This window comes from Pararge aegeria, chromosome 17 (assembly GCF_905163445.1).
Source record: "Pararge aegeria chromosome 17, ilParAegt1.1, whole genome shotgun sequence".
NCBI classification, from domain to species: domain Eukaryota; kingdom Metazoa; phylum Arthropoda; class Insecta; order Lepidoptera; family Nymphalidae; genus Pararge; species Pararge aegeria.
This window is the reverse complement of record NC_053196.1, coordinates 11,896,588-11,919,753: the sequence shown is the minus strand read 5'-3', so window position 1 is coordinate 11,919,753 and position 23,166 is coordinate 11,896,588. Positions and strand designations below refer to the sequence as shown.

General features: G+C 37.0%; 1 protein-coding gene across 1 annotated transcript in view; it reads right to left on the bottom strand.

Annotated features, from left to right (window-relative positions):
* Nucleotides 1-12,870: 12,870 nt before the first annotated feature.
* LOC120630879 (probable ATP-dependent RNA helicase DDX46) overlaps nt 12,871-23,166 on the bottom strand; it is a 28,611-nt gene continuing 18,315 nt past the window's right edge. Inside the window, exons 16-18 of the mRNA XM_039900197.1 lie at nt 22,630-22,821; nt 19,091-19,258; nt 12,871-13,150 (exon numbers count right to left, since the gene is read on the bottom strand). Of these exons, the coding sequence (XP_039756131.1) occupies nt 12,908-13,150; nt 19,091-19,258; nt 22,630-22,821 (603 nt within the window). The 3' untranslated portion in view covers nt 12,871-12,907. The remainder of the gene's footprint in view (nt 13,151-19,090; nt 19,259-22,629; nt 22,822-23,166) is intronic.

The window sequence follows — 23,166 nt, the reverse complement described above, 5'->3', positions numbered from 1 at the left end:
ATCATTTTGTAACAAGTATTTAAGAAACGGTGACAGCGCAGTGGGTAGGAGCTCCAGTTCACTTTCATGGGCGGATTTCGAATCCCGGCACGCATCTCTAACTTTCTCTCATATTTTTCTGCCAAATTGTATCCTATGATATATTTACGCATAGTATTGATTAATCGAAGCCAAGCAAAAAAAAAAAACAATCCTAATTTTTATTTTATTCCTATGTTTATGAAAGTCGAATTTCAGCCCACCGTGAAGCTTGGTGATTATGGGCAAAATCTTAGATCTTTTGTCCAGCAGTGGACGTTACCAACACGTTTTGAAACAATAAAAATTGACTTATTACCCAATACTATAGTAAGCAACATTGTAAATAGTAATGAGCTAATGACGTATGCACTTACAATGCTAATCTTTATTCTTGAAACGTTGCGTTGTTACTTTCGAGTGCAGTAGTAGATAGATGTTCTTGATCATCGTATAACAAATCGTTGTGAAATACCTTCGTTAGCAAATACCAGCCCTTCGTTATTCATTAGCGGATAATGAATTCATTAACTGCCACGTCGCGTTTGACTAACGCCGCGTTAGTACCTATGCTTAACTACAGATAACGAGATGTTGGATTCGATTCTGCTTAAGCCCAAATATCGTTTGTGATTTGGTTTTTTCTGTTTTCAGTATCATCATCATTAACATCACTAAAGCATTGTAGCCAGATGGGCCTTAACTTGGTCATGTAATTTCTCCATCGAAGGCGGTTAGAAGCAGCTTCAAACGCCACTATTCCATACAATAAATAAACAAAAGTGACGCATGACAGTAGTGATTGCAAGATTTACGCCTGTCGCAAACCTGTCGCGAGATACGTAATCACCCTGCCGAACTCCGAAAACCCTCACGTCCCTGTCTACTCCATCACTCCAAGAACCCTAGGGCCATAGATCGTTTTCGGGCCCTACGCCCTTCAAATTGACCAACATCCACCTCTTGGGGGCTCTCGTACAGTCCATGCGTTTAACATGCCCCGCCTATCGCATTCTTAATAGTTTTGAGATGCCTACTTAACGTGCACTCCGAGCTCCGAGCAATAGCTTCGCCCGATGTAGTAAGGACGTTAAGATAACGCTGTTTAAAAGCGTACTGTCACAACTTTGCAGTATAACAATAGTATATTGTGAAATTAAGCTTAACATCCTCAGGAGATCTTGACTTTACAATGAATTATTGCCAAATCTGTTGACTTAACAATCTACTGAGGATGCTCCGGTTTCGGAGCGATGTACGTAGAGAGTACATTGTCGAGGATCTGTTTGGTGTGGAGTATAAAGATTGAAGAAATTATAAATAACACCATACAGAGTCTCCCACTTTACAAATTAAGCTTAATTTTCATAATATATTATATCATGGAGTTCCGCAAAGTAACGCCTATACAATATGTATAACAATGGCTTCAGGATGTTGTTGAGCTTGCCGCGGTTTAGCTCGGCATCGGGCATGGTTGCAGAAAAGTGAACAGATGGCATTTATGCCTTAATTAAAAAAAAAAAAAAATAGAGCTCGAGCAAAATGGACTCACCTTGTAATTTTTTTTTTTTTTATTACTTACGGTAGTTTATAAGTCTCCTTAGTTTATTGTATCGCTTATATCATTATGAGCCTCACCATCATCATCATACGGCATATAGGCAACGTTCTATAGAACTTTCACTTATTTAAAGCTATATTAAAGCACCGTAGAGACTACGCTTTAAACCCCCCTTGCCTTCGAGAAGACACCTGTGCCTTCAGAACATTAATATGCTGAAATGAATGCATATTGCAGTGAATGGATTATATGTATGATTCATCAGAACAGCTTGTTATAGCTAATCAAAACTTACCAACATACCTATCAATTATTTCTACTAATGCGTTTGTTACGCAATTTAGAATGACAATTGCGAAACTAATTACGTGTTACTATGTGCGTCACAAACATACCTGCATAAAAACACGTGCGCACTTTGGCACCTTATCTTAATTTTTATACAACTGTCTTTTTAAAACTAATTAATTTCGGTGGAATCGGCTTTAGTTTCAACTGTTTCATTATCGTAGACGGCGCTTTGAGGGCGCACTCCCACTCCAAAATACTCCCACGTTTGAATCATCATCATCTTAACCCATTACTGGTCCACTACAGGGCCCGGCTCTCCTCTCTTCAAAGCGCGAGGTTTTGACTCGAAACATACAATGGGCTTGTTAAAAAGAAGGAGAAGAAACAATTCATCGCAAGCATAACATAAAGGAAAAGAAACGGTAAGAAGTTTAATGTAAAACACAATGTAGACATGCAAAGGCGGCCTTACTGCTGCACAGGCAACCTTTGTAGACAGCACTTAGGTGCATACAGCAAAAGAACGGGATAGTGCCAAGAGTCTTATAATATAAATAATACATATAAATACATACATGTATAAATTAATAACAAAAGTCAAATAATTGTTTTATAAATATAACCTAAACTTTAAATAGTTTAGGTTAGGTTAGGGTAACTAAATAAAATCTAAAACGTCTTCGAAACCACCACAGTTAGGAACAGTTCCTGCGCGGCTGGCAGCATTGCCCCTTTGGATGGCCAAACTAATTCGTTGGCCAAGGTAACAGGCCGCTCTGGGATCACCGTTAGACTCGATATATATATATATATATATATATATATGCACAAGTAGGTTTTAATACAAAGAACGCGTACAATAATAAAGCAACAACTTCAAATGCCATCACTCAATCTTAAAAAAAGCTTAGACAGCGATCAGAGACAGCAGCTATGCTCAGAGTGTCTCCACGTCATTAAATGACGATGCGTTCCACAACGGAGTGCCAAGCTAAACTGGAATGGCTACTCCACACTGGGTTATTAACGCAGAGTTGGTAGCCCACCAACGGTCCATTATCCATGTCCATAATCTCGAGTCGGAACCACTATATTAAAGCAACACAAGACAGTGTCGTTTAGGAATCTCAAAAAATATATAATCTCTACAGATTATATATTTTATAGAAAGGTTTCTATAAAATATATAATACAGATTATATATTTTATAGAAAAGTTAAAGGCAGATAAAACTTTTCTTTATCGTTCAGCGAATTAACTGCACAGATTTATCAATAACTTGTTTGAACCTCATTTTAAAACGCTCAGCATCTTAAAGGGAAAGGTTGGAAATCTTGTAGTAATGCTACGTGTTAAATTATCGAATGTTACCACTGAAATGTAAAAATTGTGTGAACAACCTATTCGCGATGAAAGTCTTTGGTCGAAGTCAAACCTCTCTTTATTCAAATATAACTTGGTAAACCTACTTAGGAAGAAATATTCATGCGAAAAAAAATTGTTTGTAGTTTTGCAATTGTCATACTATTTTTTTTCTTACTTGTCTTACTATATTAAAAATCTTTTAATTAATTTTTACTGTTAATATAGGTCGTAAAAATATAAACAAACATTCTTAAAAAAAATCTTTTTCATTTCAATGAACTTGTTTTTATTCTATTTTTAATAATTTACATTATAAGACAGGACGACAGTGGGTGGAACTGCGTCTTCACTTTCGGGGGACCGAGTTCGAATCCCAGCACGTACCTCTAACTTCTCTAAGCTCAGTGCATTTTAATCAATCAAAATATCACTTGCTTCAACGGTGAAGGAAAATATCGAGAGGAAACCTGCATACCAGTTATGTATAGAGAGTTCTCCATAATGTTCTCAAAGGTGTGTGAAGTCCCCCAATCCGCACTGGGCCAGCGTGGTGGACTACGGCCTTGACCCCTTCTCATTGTGGGAGGAGACCCGTGCCTGTGATGGGCCGTGATATGATGATGATGATGAAATTATAAGACGAGTAAGAAAAAAATAGTTTAGGTCGCAACGCATCAATAGAGCTTTCTAGAGTTCTATTTGAATAAAGAAAGTTTAAAATAACAATTAAATAAAACAGAATAAAATTATTAACTCCAAGTGAGGCCATTGAATTTTCTAACTAACAATTTACTGCGTAGGTAATTAATTAAAGTTGACTTGCGAGTTAAAAAACAAACAATTAGTCATAATTAGGACTGGCGTCGATTACGGACAGCCCTTTCGCTTGACATGATGAAATTGACCCCAGTCAAGATTATTGTGAGAAAACAACTGTTGACGCATACCTACCTACTATGCGACTTAAATGTTTTATTCAATAGCACGAATGACAAAACTTCTACTGGAAAACCTCATATTTTCTCTTTAAATGTAAGTTTTGGTTATTTCATTCATTCATTCAACAACCAATTCCCACAATTAGAAAGGGTTAGGATCGTAGTTCACCATGCTAGCCCTTGCGGATTGGTGGACTTGGTTAGTTTAAAATGTTTGAATTATATTTAATCTGCTGAATGAGAAAGTTAAGGAAAACGGCTTCATAACTTTCTAATAGGATCATTGTCATTAATGCGCTGGGCATAGGAAATAAGGATCTAGAGCTAAGACCCAACACGCTACAACATCATGAGTTGGAGGGCAAAGCGGTCGTAACTACCTAACTCGTTGAAGATTTTGTACGAAAAATAACAGATCGCTTCCGGTTAGGAATATCAGGAAAGTTACATAATAAGGGGGCAGGGCTCATAGAAGCTATTTACCATCCAACCGGCAAAAAAGCCGCCAAGCAAAATAGCCTTTCCGTGCAATTTCGCAAAACGTCATCCTGTCAACAATTAAGCTGCTTTTAAATCATTAATGCAAATAACGTTTGGGATTTTTGCCTTTGAATAATATTATTACGAAAAATAGGTATAATTATGAAATATGTTTAAAAAACATCTTATTTAATATCGCAATTCAAAGTAAACAAACGAACGAAAAAATTTGTTTACCTAACAGTCGTATCAGTAGGTCAGAAACTTAATTGTTTGGCACTGTTTTTAAGCTACGTTCACCGGGTTCCGTACCTTAGTCCTTAAAATCTAATTCAGTTTACTTATACAATCTGGTGTCAGAAGGGCTTTTACGCGCAAATGATCAGCCCGGCTGTTGAGTAACTGCAGCCAGCATATTTGGCACCATTGCCTGGCATGATAAGTTTGGTTATAGGTTTATTTTTTAATTCATCAATAGTATATAAATCCACTGCTGGACTAAAAGCCTCCCACAGTGGGAGGGTTTGCCCTTAATCACCATGCCAGGCCGACGCGACGGTTTGTTGATCGTAGTAGATGATAGAAGTAATACAGAGGACGCTGCGTTCTCCTTTATATTCTCTTAGTTGCATCAGGGCCTGGTGGCTTGAGACACAGGTTTTATTTAGTTCAAGCATCAGTCCCCAGATTATAACTAAGCAAAAAAATACAGCTAACTGTACTTATATAAGTAACTAGTAGCACCCTGCCACGCTTCGCTGTGGCACATTTTTATGGAATGGTTGAGAAATGAGAAACAAAACAAAGAATACATTACATAAGTCAGCTAGTGTTTTCTCGCCTTCGGCAGATGGCGCGGCCACTGGTACATCGATCGTTAAAAAACTGCAGTTTCGCGGTCACAGAAATGTGACTGATGCAAAAATAGATATAAAACAATCCTTGATGCAGATTATATATCATGCTAAAATTTCAGCTCGATCGGTGCAAAACTTTTTGAGTTTTTGAAGCGTACACAAAACAACATAACATTTTTGTATACATAGATGTGGATAAATAATCATTCATTCATTCATATGACGCCCGAGGGAAGACAAGGGGAGGTGACAACTGTATTCTAATCTGGCGTCACCACACGGCACTTTTTAAAATTCTTCTTTGTCGTAAAACCCTTGCCAGCGTGGTCGTTGTCATCACGGTGGGACATTGTATGTGGCAGTTGATACTAGCCTCACGATCATCCGTCACTTTTCCTTATTTGCTGTAGACTCATGCAAGGGACCTCCCACTGAAGATTTGATCTTATCAGTACATCGCATCGGTGACCTACCGCTCTAGTGCCTTCTACCTTGCCCGGCACAACAAGTCGTTCTATGGAGTTAGAGTTTAAATTATCACTTTAAAAAAACCTTACTAATTACTTTATCTCAGGTAGGTACTGACTTAAACCCCGAGGTCGTCGAGTTCTGGGGCTCTTCTCATTGCGAGCTTTCACGCTCGTCCCATCTCACCATGACGCTTGCAAGCGGGTGATTATCAGCTACGTTCCTTCCGAAAAATTAGGTACCGTCTCAACAGTTCCATTAAGTTCCCAAGTGATAAGTTTAAACTGAACAACTTTTTTATAGGAAATTGAATTAAGCATCGCGCTATATAATACCTAACAGGGTTTGTCAACTGATTATAAAGTTATAGGTACATCATCAACGGGCGTCTGGAAAGTTTTTATACCGTCATATCCTTACTTTTTGTTTAGTCATTTAATCGTTCCTTTGTTTTAATTAGCGATAAAATATAGATAAAATTTAGTTCTGAAAATTCTAATTAAGACGCAAAAGAACTGCACAAAATATAATATAAAAATCAGCAAATATGCCTTTGTACGCATCTGCCTTTGTTTTGGTTAAAAATAAAAAGGTATCTTCGTTCAGACTGGTCAAAATTATGCATAATCTGTGGTCGGTATAAGTTGGAGTAGAAATTCAAAATGACAGGAACCCAGATCAAAAAGTAAGGTCATATAAAATGGCGGGAAAAATATAGGTACGGAGGAGTAGAGAGAGAAGTGTCAAGGGAAGATTGAAGAAGTTATCTCTTTGGTTTAGATAGATCGATGTTTGAGTTTATAATGTGCTATGTTGTAATTACTAAAGAGAGAGATACTAAAACGATTAAACATTGTAAGATATGGATTTAGGGTTTGTTTTAATAGAAATGCTTTTTTTTTTATTGATTTTCGAGCATGAAGTCAACGGAACTCCAAAGACAGCCCGAGATCGGCTGATTTTTGATCGTTATTTTTTTTTCAATAACAGTCAAGTTTTATTAAACAGCGATAATGGATAGTTAATGCAAACTCACTAGAATTCAGCAGATATGAGGGCAAGAGGTGGCATAACGACAACATACTAAGTAGGTATGTGTTACTTCGATAGAAACAACTTTTTATCTGCCATGACGTAATATGCAAACAATCAAACATTGCGCAAATGTTGCGCCGTAATTATTTCTAAGGGGAAATATAAGTATAATTATGTTTACCATCTAACTCGATGATACCTATAGTAGGTCTCATGTCCGTTTTCAGTATTCAATACATCTGTAATCTGTTGATAAGTTGCTTTTTTTTTTTTTTTAAGTATATAGACAAGTGCTTGACTGCAATCACACCTGATGGTATGAAGCGCGCTTGCCTAGAACATGCCTATTCACTCTTGATTTGAAGGTACCCAGATTATAGGTATCAGGGAAGACGGAAGATGGGAGGGCATTCCAGGCAGCGTTATGCTTAGCAAAGATGTTATTTGTTAAAAACTTTATGATAGTTTTTGACTATAACAAACGGATGGATGGATTGAATATTGAAAATGGACGTAAGTTGACCACTAGGCGTGACAACAATCTGCCATAGTCCGCGAAACAAATTTGGGACTGCTTAGGTTAAATAATTTCAGTAGAAGGAGTTGGCTTAAAACAAATAACATGGCAAGTGTAGCGAAAAGGTCACCAAATTGTATACGCTGTATTTCTTACGCTGTATGTATGGTGTAGGCACAAGAAAAGTTTATTTTTCACTCAAGCGGTCTAGAATAAAAAAAGTAGTGTTAAACTGATTCATTATTGGAAACTGTAGGAACTGTATTCTTATCTGATGGTGACGCAAGATTGGAATACAGTTGTCACCACCCCTCGTCTTCCAGTCTTCCCGTGGGTGCCGTACGAGGCGATTTACGGAATACTTATATATTATGAAAATTAAGCTTAATTTGCTATACTTACTCCGCGAAAAGGAAGAGAATCTGTAATCTTCTGCTTTTCAAAAATCATAGCAAATTAAGCTTAATTTTCATAATAGAACATGGATTTTTGCAAAGTAACGCCTGCTTCTATCCAATATTTAGGGAATAACTTATCGGAGATCAGGCAGCAGGGCAACACACTAATTACAGCTACCATTTACTTTGATCACCAACTGAAGGAACTTGTACAAAAACTGTAACAAATCATCTGAAACAGAAATTAAAACTCAAGTAAACGTAAAAAAGTAGTTATTACCAATGTTGGCGTCAAAATGTAGTACCTACCAACATAACTTCGTTATTTTTCCTTCGTATTGGATAAGCCCAGACGACCCAGGCCCAGACGCTTTTTTGGGATAAATATTATCCCATGTCAATCTTCAGGACCTTTGCTGCATATGTTCACATGGACATGAATGAATGAATGAATACACTTTTATTGTACACCAAAGAAAAAAAAGTAGTTAAAGAGATATAAATACATATCAAGAGAGTACAATTTGGTGGACATGCTAACTACTTGACCCAAGAGGCAGTGAGCGAAGATCATATTATTACATTATCTTAATCTTAATAAGCTATAATAATCTGGCGTAGCCTCAACAGTAGGTATACATAACGATTTCTCAACGAGAAAACACAGTCCGCTTAATAATTGTTGACCGATGGTAACCCAGCGTAATCACTTATCGTGTTTAAAATTAGACATTAATGGAATGTGCTAATTCGGTTGTCAATATCAGCCTATTGACCGTTTATATTAGAAAGCTACTATTTTTGTTTTAAAACTATATTCCTATTATTAGATAGTCAACAGATAATTCAACCTTGTAAAAATAGTAAATTAGTTAAACTCTTTAGTACTAGGTGGGTGCCTTCGTAATAGTGACTACTTTCGTTAAGAGTTTCTGGTTTGACGGCCGACTGGCGCAGTGGGCAGCGACCCTGCTTTCTGGGTCCAAGGCCGCGGGTTCGATTCCCACAACTGGAAAACCTTAGTGTAATGAACATAAATGTTTTTCATTGTCTAGGTGTTTATCTGTATATTATGAGTATTTGTGTATATTATTCATAAAAATCTTCATCACTCATCTTAGTACCCATAACACAAGCTACCCTTACTTTGGGGCCAGATGGCGATGTGTGAATTGTCGTAGTAGAATATTTAGTATGTACACTACCTAAGTACCTGCGACCGTAAATAATTTTCCGAAAACCAATTAGAAGAGCGAACGTAACCTTTCAGAATAAACATCATTCTACAGAGAAAAAACGCTTATTATCACAAACAACACATATCACACAAACACACTCCTCAATCGTTTTATATACTTTTTTTGTTTGCTATGGAAGAGTGAGGCTTCCTAACACAGGGATTAGCCCAATACAGTAAAACTTTCCTATTTGAGAGATTTAAAAGAAAAGCGTCATAAAGCCACGCAGGAGAGGAATTTTAAAACGCACCTCAAGTTTTTTGGTTCAACTCAGCAGCTCGTACAATTATAAAATCATGTCTGTTGTATAGAAGAAAGAGGAAGAAGTTAAAATATTTAGGTAACCGTTAAATATTTATTTTATTCTTTTTTCTAGTATTTGTTGTTCTAGCGGCAACTGAAATGCATCGTCTGAGAAAATTTCAACTGCCTAACTATCTCGGTTCATGAGATACAGCCTGGTGACAAACAGACGGACTATGGAATCTTAGTAATAGGGTCCCGTTTTACCCTTTGGACACGGAACCCTAAAAACCGAAATATATCTACGGGCGAAGTCGCGAGCACTAATTAGGTAGGTGTACTTCCAGAATAAGCAAATGTTGTTTGCTCAGAAATTATATAAGCATAGGTTTTAACTTTAGAAAACTGAACTCTAAAAATATTCCGCCATAATGTTATCATGAGGTCGTCACCAAGTTGGCTGCAACGCACTTTGTTTGCCATGGAATCTTCCCGCGGCGATAACCCCTTATCAATAAAGCACGAGACGCCCAGCTATTTATATCTGAGATGATACTTTATTTTATTATTGACACAGGCTATCTTGGGATGTCAGAACACGTGCGACACCTTATCTGACTGGACTGGAATTCTCCATTCAAACCTTAATTGCCTTCAATACTTAAGTAGGTAGGAAGGAAGATTTTGAAAATAATTTATAAGCGTCAACATCCAGCCTTCTTCAGTTAGTTCGCAACTGTATTTTCGCCTATAGAAGTCGAAGGACATTTAGAGCGGTAACAGAAATATATAATCTGATACTGGTATTTACCATCTTGCCATTGATGATGCCATGAGCAAGACAAGATGGTAATCTTGTCTTGCTTATAATAATAAAATGAGACGATGATTTTGTAAACAAAAAGTCTAAAATAAGTTTGAACTCCTTAGATAATGAATGTGTTATGAATTAGAAGTAAGTCGATAAGCATACCTATACTCACTGTCATTATTTAGATCAATTATTTAGTTTTAACTACCGAATTTATTGGTTATGCGCTTGAAAATGTATTGAAGATAATAATGATTTTATAAATAAGATTGGCAGAGTAGGCTTTACCAAAACTTGTAGCGCCTAAAATTTTAAAATAGCAACGTTCCATTTAGAATTTTCTTGCCCTTGAACACCTCGTTCACTATTTTCAGTAGGAAAAACATATTCGACGGCCGATAAGCGCAGTGGGCAGCAATCCTGCTTTCTGAGTCCAACTGTGGGTTCGATTCTCGCAACTGCAAAATGTTCGTGATGAACATGATAAACATGTTTGTGAGTTTTGTGACTGACATTCCTCAGCGTCTGGGTAATTATAATATGTAATTTATTAAGTACCTATTTATGTACATTATTCCTAAGAATATACATCAGTCATCTTCGTACCTATAACACAAGCTACGCTTACTTTGGGGCTAGATGGCGATGCTGTGTGCATTGTCTTAAAAAAACTTATGTATGAATATCTTTTCAAAAATCTTATGTTACGCCTTAATCTACGTTTGTAGAGTAAACAACACCAACAATAGAAACATGGTATTTAAAACATTGAAAGTTTTATCTAGTTATCTCATTATCGAACGTTAAAATTTGAGACTTTTTACAATTCAATCAATTAAATCACCAATGAGCCCGCAGACTTTGACAATTGAAAGTGTACACTGTCAAACCTCATAGCTAAATTCAGAGTGCCGGTTTTATTGTGACAGTGTGCACGCGCTTCGCAAAAAGTGATCTGGTGTTAAATGTATTCCCCTCTCACTCGCTACCGAAGGTAGTAGCGAGTGAGAGGGGAATACATTGCTTCATCCTGTTAAAATCGTGTAACCATGTGCGCGCGCATTTCGTTACATCGTTTAATTTCACTACCATGATGTTTTCGTAACGCCGGTAATGTATAACTTACGTAGATACTTTCTACTCTGTTTATAAAAATAAGTACAACTCAGGAAGTATTTTATACACTTTAGCACCGATTCGATTTATCGGCTTATCTTTGGAGTAAAATCGATCAAAAGAATATGCCGGTCGTCAGCTAATGCACGTGCCATCTTGATAATGTCAAGAGTTAGTATTGATACTTTTATGTAACAACCATCGACTGTTTAGGTATTAAAAAAAAATCACATAAGTATTTTCTATCCTCTTAAATAAACTATTCGTTCATAAGATAAAAGCATGAAGTCAATCAAATAACAGTCGAATTTGTAACTATTAGTAGTAGGAGCTTTTTGTAAAAGAGCTCGTCCGGGAAAGGGATATCATACAAGCAGCGTTGTCACAATAAAGGAAGGTTCCGGTGTAATTGCACATGACGTTTCACATCTACGCCTCAATTTGATGGTCACACCGCAATACTTCGCAGGATGTGTTATTTGCATGCGAAAGTTTTCCACAGAAGTGGAAAGAAGAATCTCTCGTGTATATATTGTTACAGAAATAATGAAATGTGGGTAAATAAATAAACTTTTAATGCCAATAACGTGACATGTGCTATATATTTTATTAAATTGATTAGCATTTGTGCAAATTTCCTAAAAAATATTTATTAAATTTATTGAATAGTTTCAAGGAATGGCTAAGTTGAGGTGCATAAGCGATACTTTTCAGTCTTTTAATGAGACTCGAACGGCGAAAATATACATCTCCTAGTGTCTTGGTAGTTATCGATATGTTAAAATAAATGTGCTAACTCGGGAAGTTTTCTTTGCACCGATTCGACTTATCAGCTTATCTTAAGAACAAAAGAATATATCGGCTCAGTAAGGTACATGCAATTTTATACCTACTATGAAGAGTTTAGCAGTAGTATATAGTTTAGTTTAGGCCGCTGAGTCTATTATCTTTGCTAAACGTTTATGACCCTTTTGTAACTTGTTCAACCATAGATGAGCCGTTTTTGTTTAAAGCATTTTTGTAATACAAGGTGCCAAAATTCATTCCGTTCCCTGGGGAGATTGGATTTGTATCGTTCAGAGCAACTAACTTATCTGTGAAAAAAGGAGAGTTGCTTGCGTCCATTTGATGTTATAAAAAAATGTATCTGGAAAAAAAACCCGTATAATAGTCGAAATTGATACAGGTTCTTATGGCTTTTTCAACAATTTAAAACGTATGTGTGAAATAACAACGCGTTTAGTTACTTTTATTATCTATGGAACATGACGTCGTCGAACAAAGGAGTGGGTATTTTTTTCTTGTTCTATACCAAGTATCATCAAGCGTTTGACCTCATCTCATTTCTCAGTGGTAGATCTTCATCATGGTACAGAATTGGATCCAATTTATTGTTTATAAATTGTTTTAAGATGTTTATATTTAATGAAACATAAGAAAACTGTCTACTTTTGTTCGATGATATCATGATTTCATTAGAAAAATCTTCGTACTTGCGAATCTCCAAGACATGCGCAAATAAAACGACACATTAAAAGATACGTCAAACTATAATTTCCCTCGAACATTTAAAGGACCTTATATCTAGCTTTGTTGACCATGTGATGCGCTGAGGTTTGCAGTTTGAGCAGCTCTTCCTTGATCAGTCGAGTGATTTCAGACTTTGCTTTGGCGACCGCTAGCTCTTGGGAACTCTCAATTGCTAAATACAGCTTCCGCTCGCCTTCTGGCGGCGCTTTGCCCGGCGGGACATAAGTGCCGCGAACTGTGATACCCGCTTCGGAATACTCGCTGATCAACGCTAACGCCTCCTGTTAAAAAAAGAGAATAAATGTTTTGATCAAGTACAGAATTATATTAAACATTATTACCGGCCAACGCCAGGGCACGGGTCTCCTCAGAATGAGAAGGGTCAGGTCGTACACCACCACGCTGGCCAAGTAGGAATAAATAGACTTCACACATTTTGAGAACATTACGGAGAACTCTCAGTCATTTAGGTTTCCTCACGATGATTCCTTCTCCGTTTAAGCAACTGATATTTAAAACGCACATTATTGGAAAAGCTAGAGGTACGTTCCTGGATTCTAACTCGATCCCCCGAAGGAGAGACCAAAGTTCTATACACCAGGCTATCACCTCGTCATTCAATTACATGATGAATCTTTAATGTCAGCAGTTCGATTCGTTTTGCTGTGCTACTCCTAGAAGGGTCAGTTCAGACAAAGCGGAAAAATGCCCGAGCAATTTATTGAGTCCATTGAAAATTGGATCGTACTGCCATGAACATAAGTAAGTCGAGAGAATGCGCAAGCCGACTGTGTTGTTTTTAATCGAGTCAGTTATATTATGAAAATTAAGCTTAATTTGCTATAGTCCGCGAAAAGCAGGAGAATCTGTATGGAGTAATTTATAATTGAAGAAATTATACTCCACACCAAACAGATCTACGGCAATGTTCCCTCTACGCACGTTTCGCTCCGAAACCGGAGCATCCTCAGGAGATGTTGACTTTACAATGAATAATGTTCCGAACATTTCTGCTTTCTGTCCTAACTGATCCTAAAAGGACACAACCACAAACACAACATAAAAGGGAGTCTACATTATATCCGACAAAATTTCGAAATACCAGTCGTGTTACTGGCACGTTATGCGGTATATGGACAGTAAGGTACAAAGAGCTAAGCTCTTCCTAAAAATAATAGTAAAAGAGGACGTCTGCATCCATATGGTGGACGAAGACGTTAGTCAGGGATGTTAAACACAAATCTATCTGAAATGGCAAACCAAGACAGATGTTCTTAGCGCAGAAGGTCCAAGAGAGTCGACACAAAATAAGGCTAGTCTGCCTGAAGTAAGGATTCTTTGCAGCAATATCGGGCAGTATATCAATCATGCTATTCAACAACAATTATCAAAATTCCAGAAATATTAAAGATACAATAAACAATGTAAATAAAAGGTTTCTTTAATTTTATCTGTCACAATATTTTGAATATTCTTTAAATAATTCTTAAAATAAAAATATTCTTTGAATAATTCTTAAAATAAAAATATTCTTTAAATTGAGAGAGGCTTGCTCACCAAGGCACTCATATGCCATTATAAAAATATCTCTATTAAAATTAAAAATTAAAAATATTACAAATTCTATCGAACATATGACAAAAATGTCTGCTTTTGTCGATGACGACATTATACATTATATTCATAAATATTAGTTTAAATAATGTGATAAATAATTGGCACAATATAACACAATTAAGATTTCAATGCTCTACTGAAACAACGTCCAGAAGAAGAGGATAATATGAAACCTTTCATAAGAGAATATATTAACCGTTAAAATGAAGAAATTACTTGCCTAAGTTAATTGCAATAGAAGCACCTTCGTCGGTTTAGAAGCTTGATGCAGAAAAATACAAAAGCACCAATCAATGCTAGCTTGAGTAACATTTTGACTGATCTGCATGCAATCCAGTCATGCACTGGTGTGATGAAATCGAGGTAGATGCATAAATATTGCAAGGGTTATCGCAAATGGAGGCTGACCCCAAAGTTAATATACGTGCGGAATGAGGCTGTGGACTTGGAAAATGCAATAAAATCTGTCTCAATTTGTTTGTAAATAAGGTTACATGCCAACTAAGTTATCGACAAAACGTCTCTTGGAATGCAAATGAAATGAGCATAAATAACAACAACTTTGTATGTTTGCATCACGACTAAAATCTAATGATAACTTATATTAACATTGTTGCAATGTACGTAAAACTTAGGTCATTGCGGAAAATATGTTTTATGTTTACTATAACAGATCGTATTCCATTAGAACAGCTTCTATATAATCATCATATCCTACACCTATAAGCAATTAGGTCCTTTTTAGAGCAAGAAGATGGCCGAACTGATGGTACGTGGAAAACGATGACCAACAGAAAGAGCTACACTTCGCAGGGTGCCATCGCACACGCCCTGCTAGGTGCCATCGTGTGCCCGTCAACCACAAGAGTAAGTGTTAAGCCTCATATGCCGGTAATCACAACGGCAACCATGCCCTTCAGAACGGAACACAGCACACATAATGATGCTTGGCGGCAGAAATAAGCATGGCGGTACTTCCCCGGACGAGCTCTGTCACAAAAAGCGGAAAACTACAGATATTAATGAATATAATTATTTAACTAGCTCGACCCTTTTCGATTTTGGAATTCTCTCCAAAAGACCAATCTCCAGCTATGGAATGCAATCCGTGGATAGGATAATGTTAAAGCAAAAAGGGGCAAAAACTTTTGGCGCGGACATGGTGTATGACCAGGGTAGTCCTATATAATCGTCCTAAACGAGTTATACTAAAAATGTAAAAAGTGCAAGGCCACTGTGCTAGAAGCCACCGAGTTTTTATGCAACCACATAAAAACTATAACAATGCTTGAGGATATGGTTGCATATCTACATGAAGTTTTAAAAAATTGCAGGCTACAATCTATTTATAAAAGATAAATTTGTATATCAGATGTAGCTGCAAAACACTTGAGATAAGTTAAGAGCTATTCCAAACGAACATACGAGTATATTCTTAGACTTCTAAACAACTCTTCAAGATTATGTTTAAAATAGATTATATCAATATAAAACAGAAAATACTTCTCAAAGATTACTAATACTTATCAACAGTAAACTTATCCCCCTTAGTAATAAATATAACCTCTAACGGTAAGCGCACGTTACTGGAGTAATACGTCGTATTGCAATTGATATTAATTAATTAATATAATTACATTATGGTAAATCTCAGGTGGGTGACTCGGGTATCGTACGAGACGACTAATGGAATATAGCGGAGAACGGGAACAGCGTCCTCTGTACTACAATCTACTGCGATCAAACCCAGGCCTTTAGCACGTAAACGATAAAAAAAGCTTCGGTGTGAACAATTGCTCTAACCAGGTTGCTTCTTAAAGATTTTCTAATGTGACATGATGATAACAAAAAGAACAGCCGGCTAAGTTTGTTGTGGGCTTATTCTTAGACCAGGGAGCGTTTGGAACCGTCGTAGCTTTACTTTCAAGTTTACGATTGTAGTTGTCGCCATCACTACTCACTGCTATGTACATATTTTGTATGTAATCAACGCATCAAAAGTGCCATCTATGTGCCTATTTGAATAAAGAAATATTTGACTTTGACATTGGTGCGTTAGGCTATTTATGATAAACAAATGACAATTTCAGGCTCGTTGGCGATACTTCATTCTATACTGTCTGAGTAAAGTAAATTGACTTTAAAAACCAGAATAGCCTCTCTTTTAATCCATATGTCTCAACACCTCACTGATTTACAAACAGAGATGTATAGAACAGAGGCACGCGGGTAGCCAGTCTTCGACTGAACGCCTCAGGTTGTCCTTCATCAGAATATGTTAACATGTAATGAACTGATCATAACTTTTGCATTAGCAACGTACTTTTAAACTATCCACTCAACAAAGAAAAGAAAAAACAGCCAACTGAAATGGTTTTATCTTCTTATTATATAAATCTATCTTAATATATATAAATCTCCTGTCACGATGTTTGTCCGCGATGGACTCCTAAACTACTTAACCGATTTAAAATTAAATTGGCACACTGTGAGCAGTCTGGTCCAACTTAAGAGATAGGATATATATAGGATAGATAGGAGCTTAGATCTTTAATTATAGTCGCAATTTTATTTTATTTCAAATTATTTGTCTATAATTAATTTACAGTCACATGTTATATATGTTTATACTACTATACTCATTTAAAGCTTAGCGATACTGAATACTTTAAAAACAAAATCAAACGCAGACGAAGTCGCGGGCAACAGCTAGTATTAAATAAAAAGTTGCTGCAAAAACGGATTACATCGGTTCTCGAAAATGATTTATCTCAATATATAAGTGACACAGTAAGTGAGATTGGATTAGACAGACACTTAGCGAAACCTTCATGATACCGACAACGGTTGCATAACATTTCAGATGCAGTGAAGTGCGTCGCAGAATATCACAGCACTACTTGAAAAAAAAAACGCTTTATATAAATTCAACAATAGGCTATAAAAGTTCATTGCTGGACTAATCGCGTCTCTTCTACAGGAGGGTATGTTCGTAATCACCACACTGGCTCACACCAATCGACTGATGGCTTGACTAACGGGTTTGGTGATCGCAGTGGATGTTAGTACAAAGAAGACGATGCTGCCAGCTCTCTTTCACATTCCCTTAGTGACGGTAGGAAGAGTTGTTACTACTGTACTCTGATCTCACCATACGACACACACAAAGTACGATTTTAATAGCACAACACAGTATTAAGAACATATAGAAACCGTGTACACGACTAATTTGAATTGAAGCATCAAAAACCACTCCACTTTGGCAGTGTTTCTCAAACAGTCACTTCATTCGATCATGCAGTTGACATTAATTACTTAACTATAAAATGAGGAAAATGGGAAAAGTTTGTGAGCTAGCAACACTCACAAGTGTGAAGTGGGACGTGCGCCGGGAGTTTTCACTGTTTTTGAACATAATGAACTGCATGCAATAATGGCTAAATGAGGGTTCTGAATATTCCTAATTATTTGTAGTTGAGCTTCAAATTCAAAATCAAATATGTTTTTTTCACGTAGACCTTATTACAGGCACTTACGAAGCGTTCATACATTTAACATGCTACACTAATGTTAGTGACGGTAATAAATGCATTCGTTAACTTAAAACTAAAGCTAGGAGGGTTCCAAACGCGCCCTGGTCTAGGAAGAGCCCACAACAAACTTAGCCAGGTTTTTTTTTTGTTGTCACCATCTCACAGTCTAGTTAATGTTGAGCTATGAGGTAAGAGCAATTCATACCCAAGCTTTTTTTATTATTTACTCCTTAATATTATAATAGGATTTTTCTTTAAGCTTACGTTTTATATAAACTTTAAACTAATTGAGAGACATCAAGGATTTCATCTGGTGATTTGTTATAAAATAATATACAATTACCCTTAAATGAATTACTAATTTTATGCAGCCTAGTAAAGTGCACTACAAGTTAATTTTTACTTTTTGGGACAGAGCTCGTCCTGGGAAGTGCTTTCGCCATACTTATTTCTGCCGCTAAGCAGAATTGTTGCAATACTGTGTTCCGAACCGAAGGTCGTGGGTGCCGGTGTATTTACAGGCACATGAGTTTTAACACCTACGCCTCAAATCGATGTACACAGTTCATCATGTCGCAGGACGTGCTCCTTGATGTGCTGCTGTTTTTTTTTTTATATAAATATACTACGACCTCACATCGCCGACTAGTCCCAAAGTAAGCGTGGCTTGTGTTATGGGAACTGAGATAGCTTATGAATATCTTTTTAATGAATATAATCTTTTTAATGAATATAATACACATACTACTTGAAAAACAAAAAAAAAAACACAGACACTGAAAAACATTCATGTTCATCACACGAACATTTTCCAGTTGTGGGAATCGAACCCACGACCTTGGACTTACTCCCCACTGCGCCACTCGGCCGTGTTTATAGACGAAGGTTTATAATGACAGACGATCTGCTTGGCACTCCAATTATAACTATATAAAAAAAACAAAATAAAGAAGAGAAATTTGTTTTCTCTTCTTTTTTTCTCGGTGATAATTAAAAAGGATACCAACCTAGGTGAACAACACTATAGCTTTTATTGGGATTGTGACTTTGGAAAGGAATGATTTTACTGACCTTGCTAGTGACACGCCAACGCGCTTGCTGCGGGAAGTCGTTGATTTCCAGTTCTGTCTCGTACTTCCGGAACACCTCTTCGGCCGGTTCGTTGGCGCTTTCATCACGTGGCTGGTAGTTGAGACGCGTATTCAATTTCGCCGCTAGCTGCTCTGCTACTGTCTTCGCCTGTAATATCGAACAAATAACTAGCGGGCATCTTAGCGTTAGAGAGAGAGAGAAAAGAGTTATTAGATTGTTAACATTGCGGGCACAGTGGGCAGGAAAATGGAAAATGTTTGTGTGATGAACATGAATGTTTTTCAGTGTCTGAGTATTTATCTGTATTTTATAAGTATTTATGTAAAGTATTGATAAAAATATTCGAAAGTCCTCTTAGCACACACAACACAAGCTACTCATACTTTGGGCCGATCTGTTTCTACGTCCCCGTTGTATCCCAGAACTGCGAGACACCGTTAGCGATGGTTTCCTTATTTAAATTGATATTGATCAATCAACAAGCACGAAACTTTTTTTATTCACGTATCTGATACGTACCGCTGGTATAAGAAACGCCCCAGCAACTGAGTTTCCTCGCACATATAACTCGAGTACCTTCAAGGCAAGACTGAATAGAGATTTTCTAGGCAACAGTGCTCTAACCTAGACCTCTTCATTGGTTTTTAACAGGCATGATTGTCGCTAAGCGCTGGCCTATCGATAGTTAAAAAAAAACCCATACCCTTAATCGCTATCTAAACCCTAAATCGTTTGGCGCACGTTCATCGGCGCTACCGCCCAGGAACCCAGCGGCGTGCACTTCATACATGCACAAAAGCACTGCCTACCCTTAATTTTTTGTATAACTTCCATTTTATGCCATCTTCCATCTTTATGCATCCCTGCACCCTAGTCAAAAACCCTGTGCACGCTACTGCAGGAACCTTACCCCTAATACCTTACCCTACGGTGGGAACTATATATATATACTTAGTGAGGGGACGCCTGCCATTGCCAGACGGGTGATCAGTCCTCTGTAAGGACTATTCCGCGCTATTCCCCATACGGTGGGAACTATGGACATAATTTTAAAAATAACGAAACAATCTTCATATTACATTCACACAATATAGTAGTTGTGTGCATCTCGGTCGGACGGCCGACTGGCGCAGTGGGCAGCGACCTTGCTTTCTGAGTACAAGGCCGTGGGTTCGATTCCCACTACTGGAAAATGTTTGTGTGATGAGCATGAATGTTTTTCAGTGTCTCGGTGTTTAGACGAATATTCTAAGTATTTATGTATATTATTCATAAAAATACACAGTACCCATAACTCAAGCTAACGCTTACTTTGGGAATAGATGACGATGTGTGTATTGTCGTAGTATATTTATTATATTATTATTATTATTACATCAATATAGGTTCAATAGATAGGTATCTTACATAGAACATGAGATGACATTTTGTTTATTTTACGAGTCACGAGCCAGCATTAGCATAGCGTCACATGATACGTAACGAATAACAAAAGGAATTAGCATTATACTAAAATGATCAGTGACTTTATCCATTGCCTTATGACTATTTGGCCACATAAATTATACTTGTATACGCTTTTGTTAACACCTAACATTGTACACGGTTAATATATTGACTTGAATGTATTATGTGATTCTGTAAAGTACACAGTTATATTTATCTATGGTTTAATGTATTTGTAAACAAAATTTTAAACTTCAGCGACATTTATGTAAAGGCGCGTGATGTCTATACAAATGAGGAACGTAGCGCGATTGTCTAGTGCAGGGGTGCCCAACCTTATTAAGCCAACAGCGCACTTAAAAGTAAAGAAGTTCGGCGCGGCGACCGCGTTTTAACCTAGCTACCTGGTCAAAATAGATAGGTACTTGTAAGTTGGGCAGATAGGCGCAAAAAATTAAATATCCTCTTCATAAAACTAATAAAACCATAATAAATATTACATTTTAACAAATCGAAACAATTATGAAAAATAAAACGACCCCTATAATGGGGTGTCTAAGCATGGTGACCTCCACACAATTTTTCAAAGTGTGGGACAAACCGTGACATCGCTGCACAATAACTATCAAAAAAAATATTGTTCTTAATTTTATGAAAGTGCAGAACCCATGGTGCACCTCTGTACTGTGATAATTCGATCGCGTAAAAGTTAACTACGATTTGTATCGAACGTAAAGAGCGCCATCTAGTGACAGTACTGGGAAACGGTAATGTCACTAGAAAATATCACACTGTATACCCCGAACGCAAAAGTGGGAGAATTTTTTTTTTATCTTTGGTGTTAATCCTCCAGCATTCATGATAATGAAGACTTTCATTTCACAACTTCTTCGGGGATCAATACTTTTAGTAAAATAAATAGACAAAGTTTCCATAAAAACGTACCCGGTGACAACTATCACATCTTTGTTTACATTTATGATCAAAAGGTAATTCCAGATCTTTCCTTTGGTAATGACTAATGAGTCAAATAATCGCACAAATACGTTCCTTTGTCTTTCCTAACGCCTAAAGATTGTATGAAAAAGGTCACTTTAGCTATAAGACCGCCTTTGCGCGCCCCATTTTCTATTCTAAGTTCGTGTTTAGAGGATGTGTTAAGTTTGAATAAAATGTGTGTGTGCAATGAAATTTTCAAAGAAACACACAAATAATTGGCAGACGGACGGAAGGACATAGTCGGTGCCATAAGGGTTCCATTTTTACCAAATACCGCTAAAAAAAATTTCATACGTGTCTAATTTTCACTAAATCTAGGAAATGCTTAAATCGGATGACTAAAGTAAACGACAACGGCAGTGCGTAATATGGAACTCTTAAACTGGCACTACACTTTTGAAAAATATATAAATTCGGTTTTTTTCTTATTAACCTATAAATCGACAAGAAAAATTTAAACTGTGAAAATACAAACACAAAGTACCACACCTTGTAGCAAGAATCATAGTTTATATGAGTTGTCTAGTGAAAATCGATTGGTGAGAGGTAAATGTATGCCTAGGAATCTGCTTTGACAAGGCGTTACTTAATTGGAACAATCTGCCTGCTGAAATCCGTGGAAGTAGTTCCCTTCCGATATTTAAGAGTCGTCTGAAGGACTACTCTTAAATATCGGAAGGGAATATACACCTCTCCTTGAGTGATGGAATTTGAAGTAGTTTCTTTATATACTTTCTTTTAAATTGTGTGTTAAAATCTACTTATATATATTATGTTTGTTATATATTTATTGAAACTTTATACGTATTTGTATCTTTCCATTTTGGTATTTTTGTAACAACACTCGTGGCACTATCCCGTTCTCTTGCTGCAAGTACTATCTACAAAGGTTGCCTGTAAGAGTCTGCTTGCAGCAATAAGGCCGCCTTTGCATGTCTACATTGTGTACTGTATACTCCTTACTGTTTCTTTTCTGTATGTTATACGTGCTATAAAGTGTTTCTTCTTCTTCCTATTTTATTGCATTGTCTTATTGTGACATAGCTACGAGAATGATAATGTAAATGACTTACCGTAATAAGCGTGTGCGCAGAAGGTGCACCCTTAAGGATAGCTTCGGCTGCCTGCTGTGTGGCACCCTTCTGTTCGACGCCCAATCCCTTGGCAATGTTAATACGAGATGCCAGTCGCTTTGCCAATTCAAGTTTTCCATCGGTACCCAAAGCGCCTGCAGCTGTTGGCGGCGTGGCATTGGCAAGACCAGGCTGTTGACACGATTCGTTGATGAGAATTAAACATAGCTTCGATCAGTAACGTGCATAAATGGTATGCAAAGGGTATACAAAATTTGACGGCTGATTGGCGCAGTTTGCAGCGACCCTGCTTTCTGAGTTCAAGGTCGTGGGTTCGATTCCCACTACTGGAAAATGTTTGTGTGATGAGCATGAACTTTTTTCAGTGTCTGGGTGTTTATATATATATTCTAAGTATTTATGTATATTATTCATAAAAATATTCATCAGTCATCATAGTACCCATAACACAAGCTACGCTTACTTTGGGGCTAGATGGCGATGTGTGTATTGTCGTAGTATATTTATTTATTTATT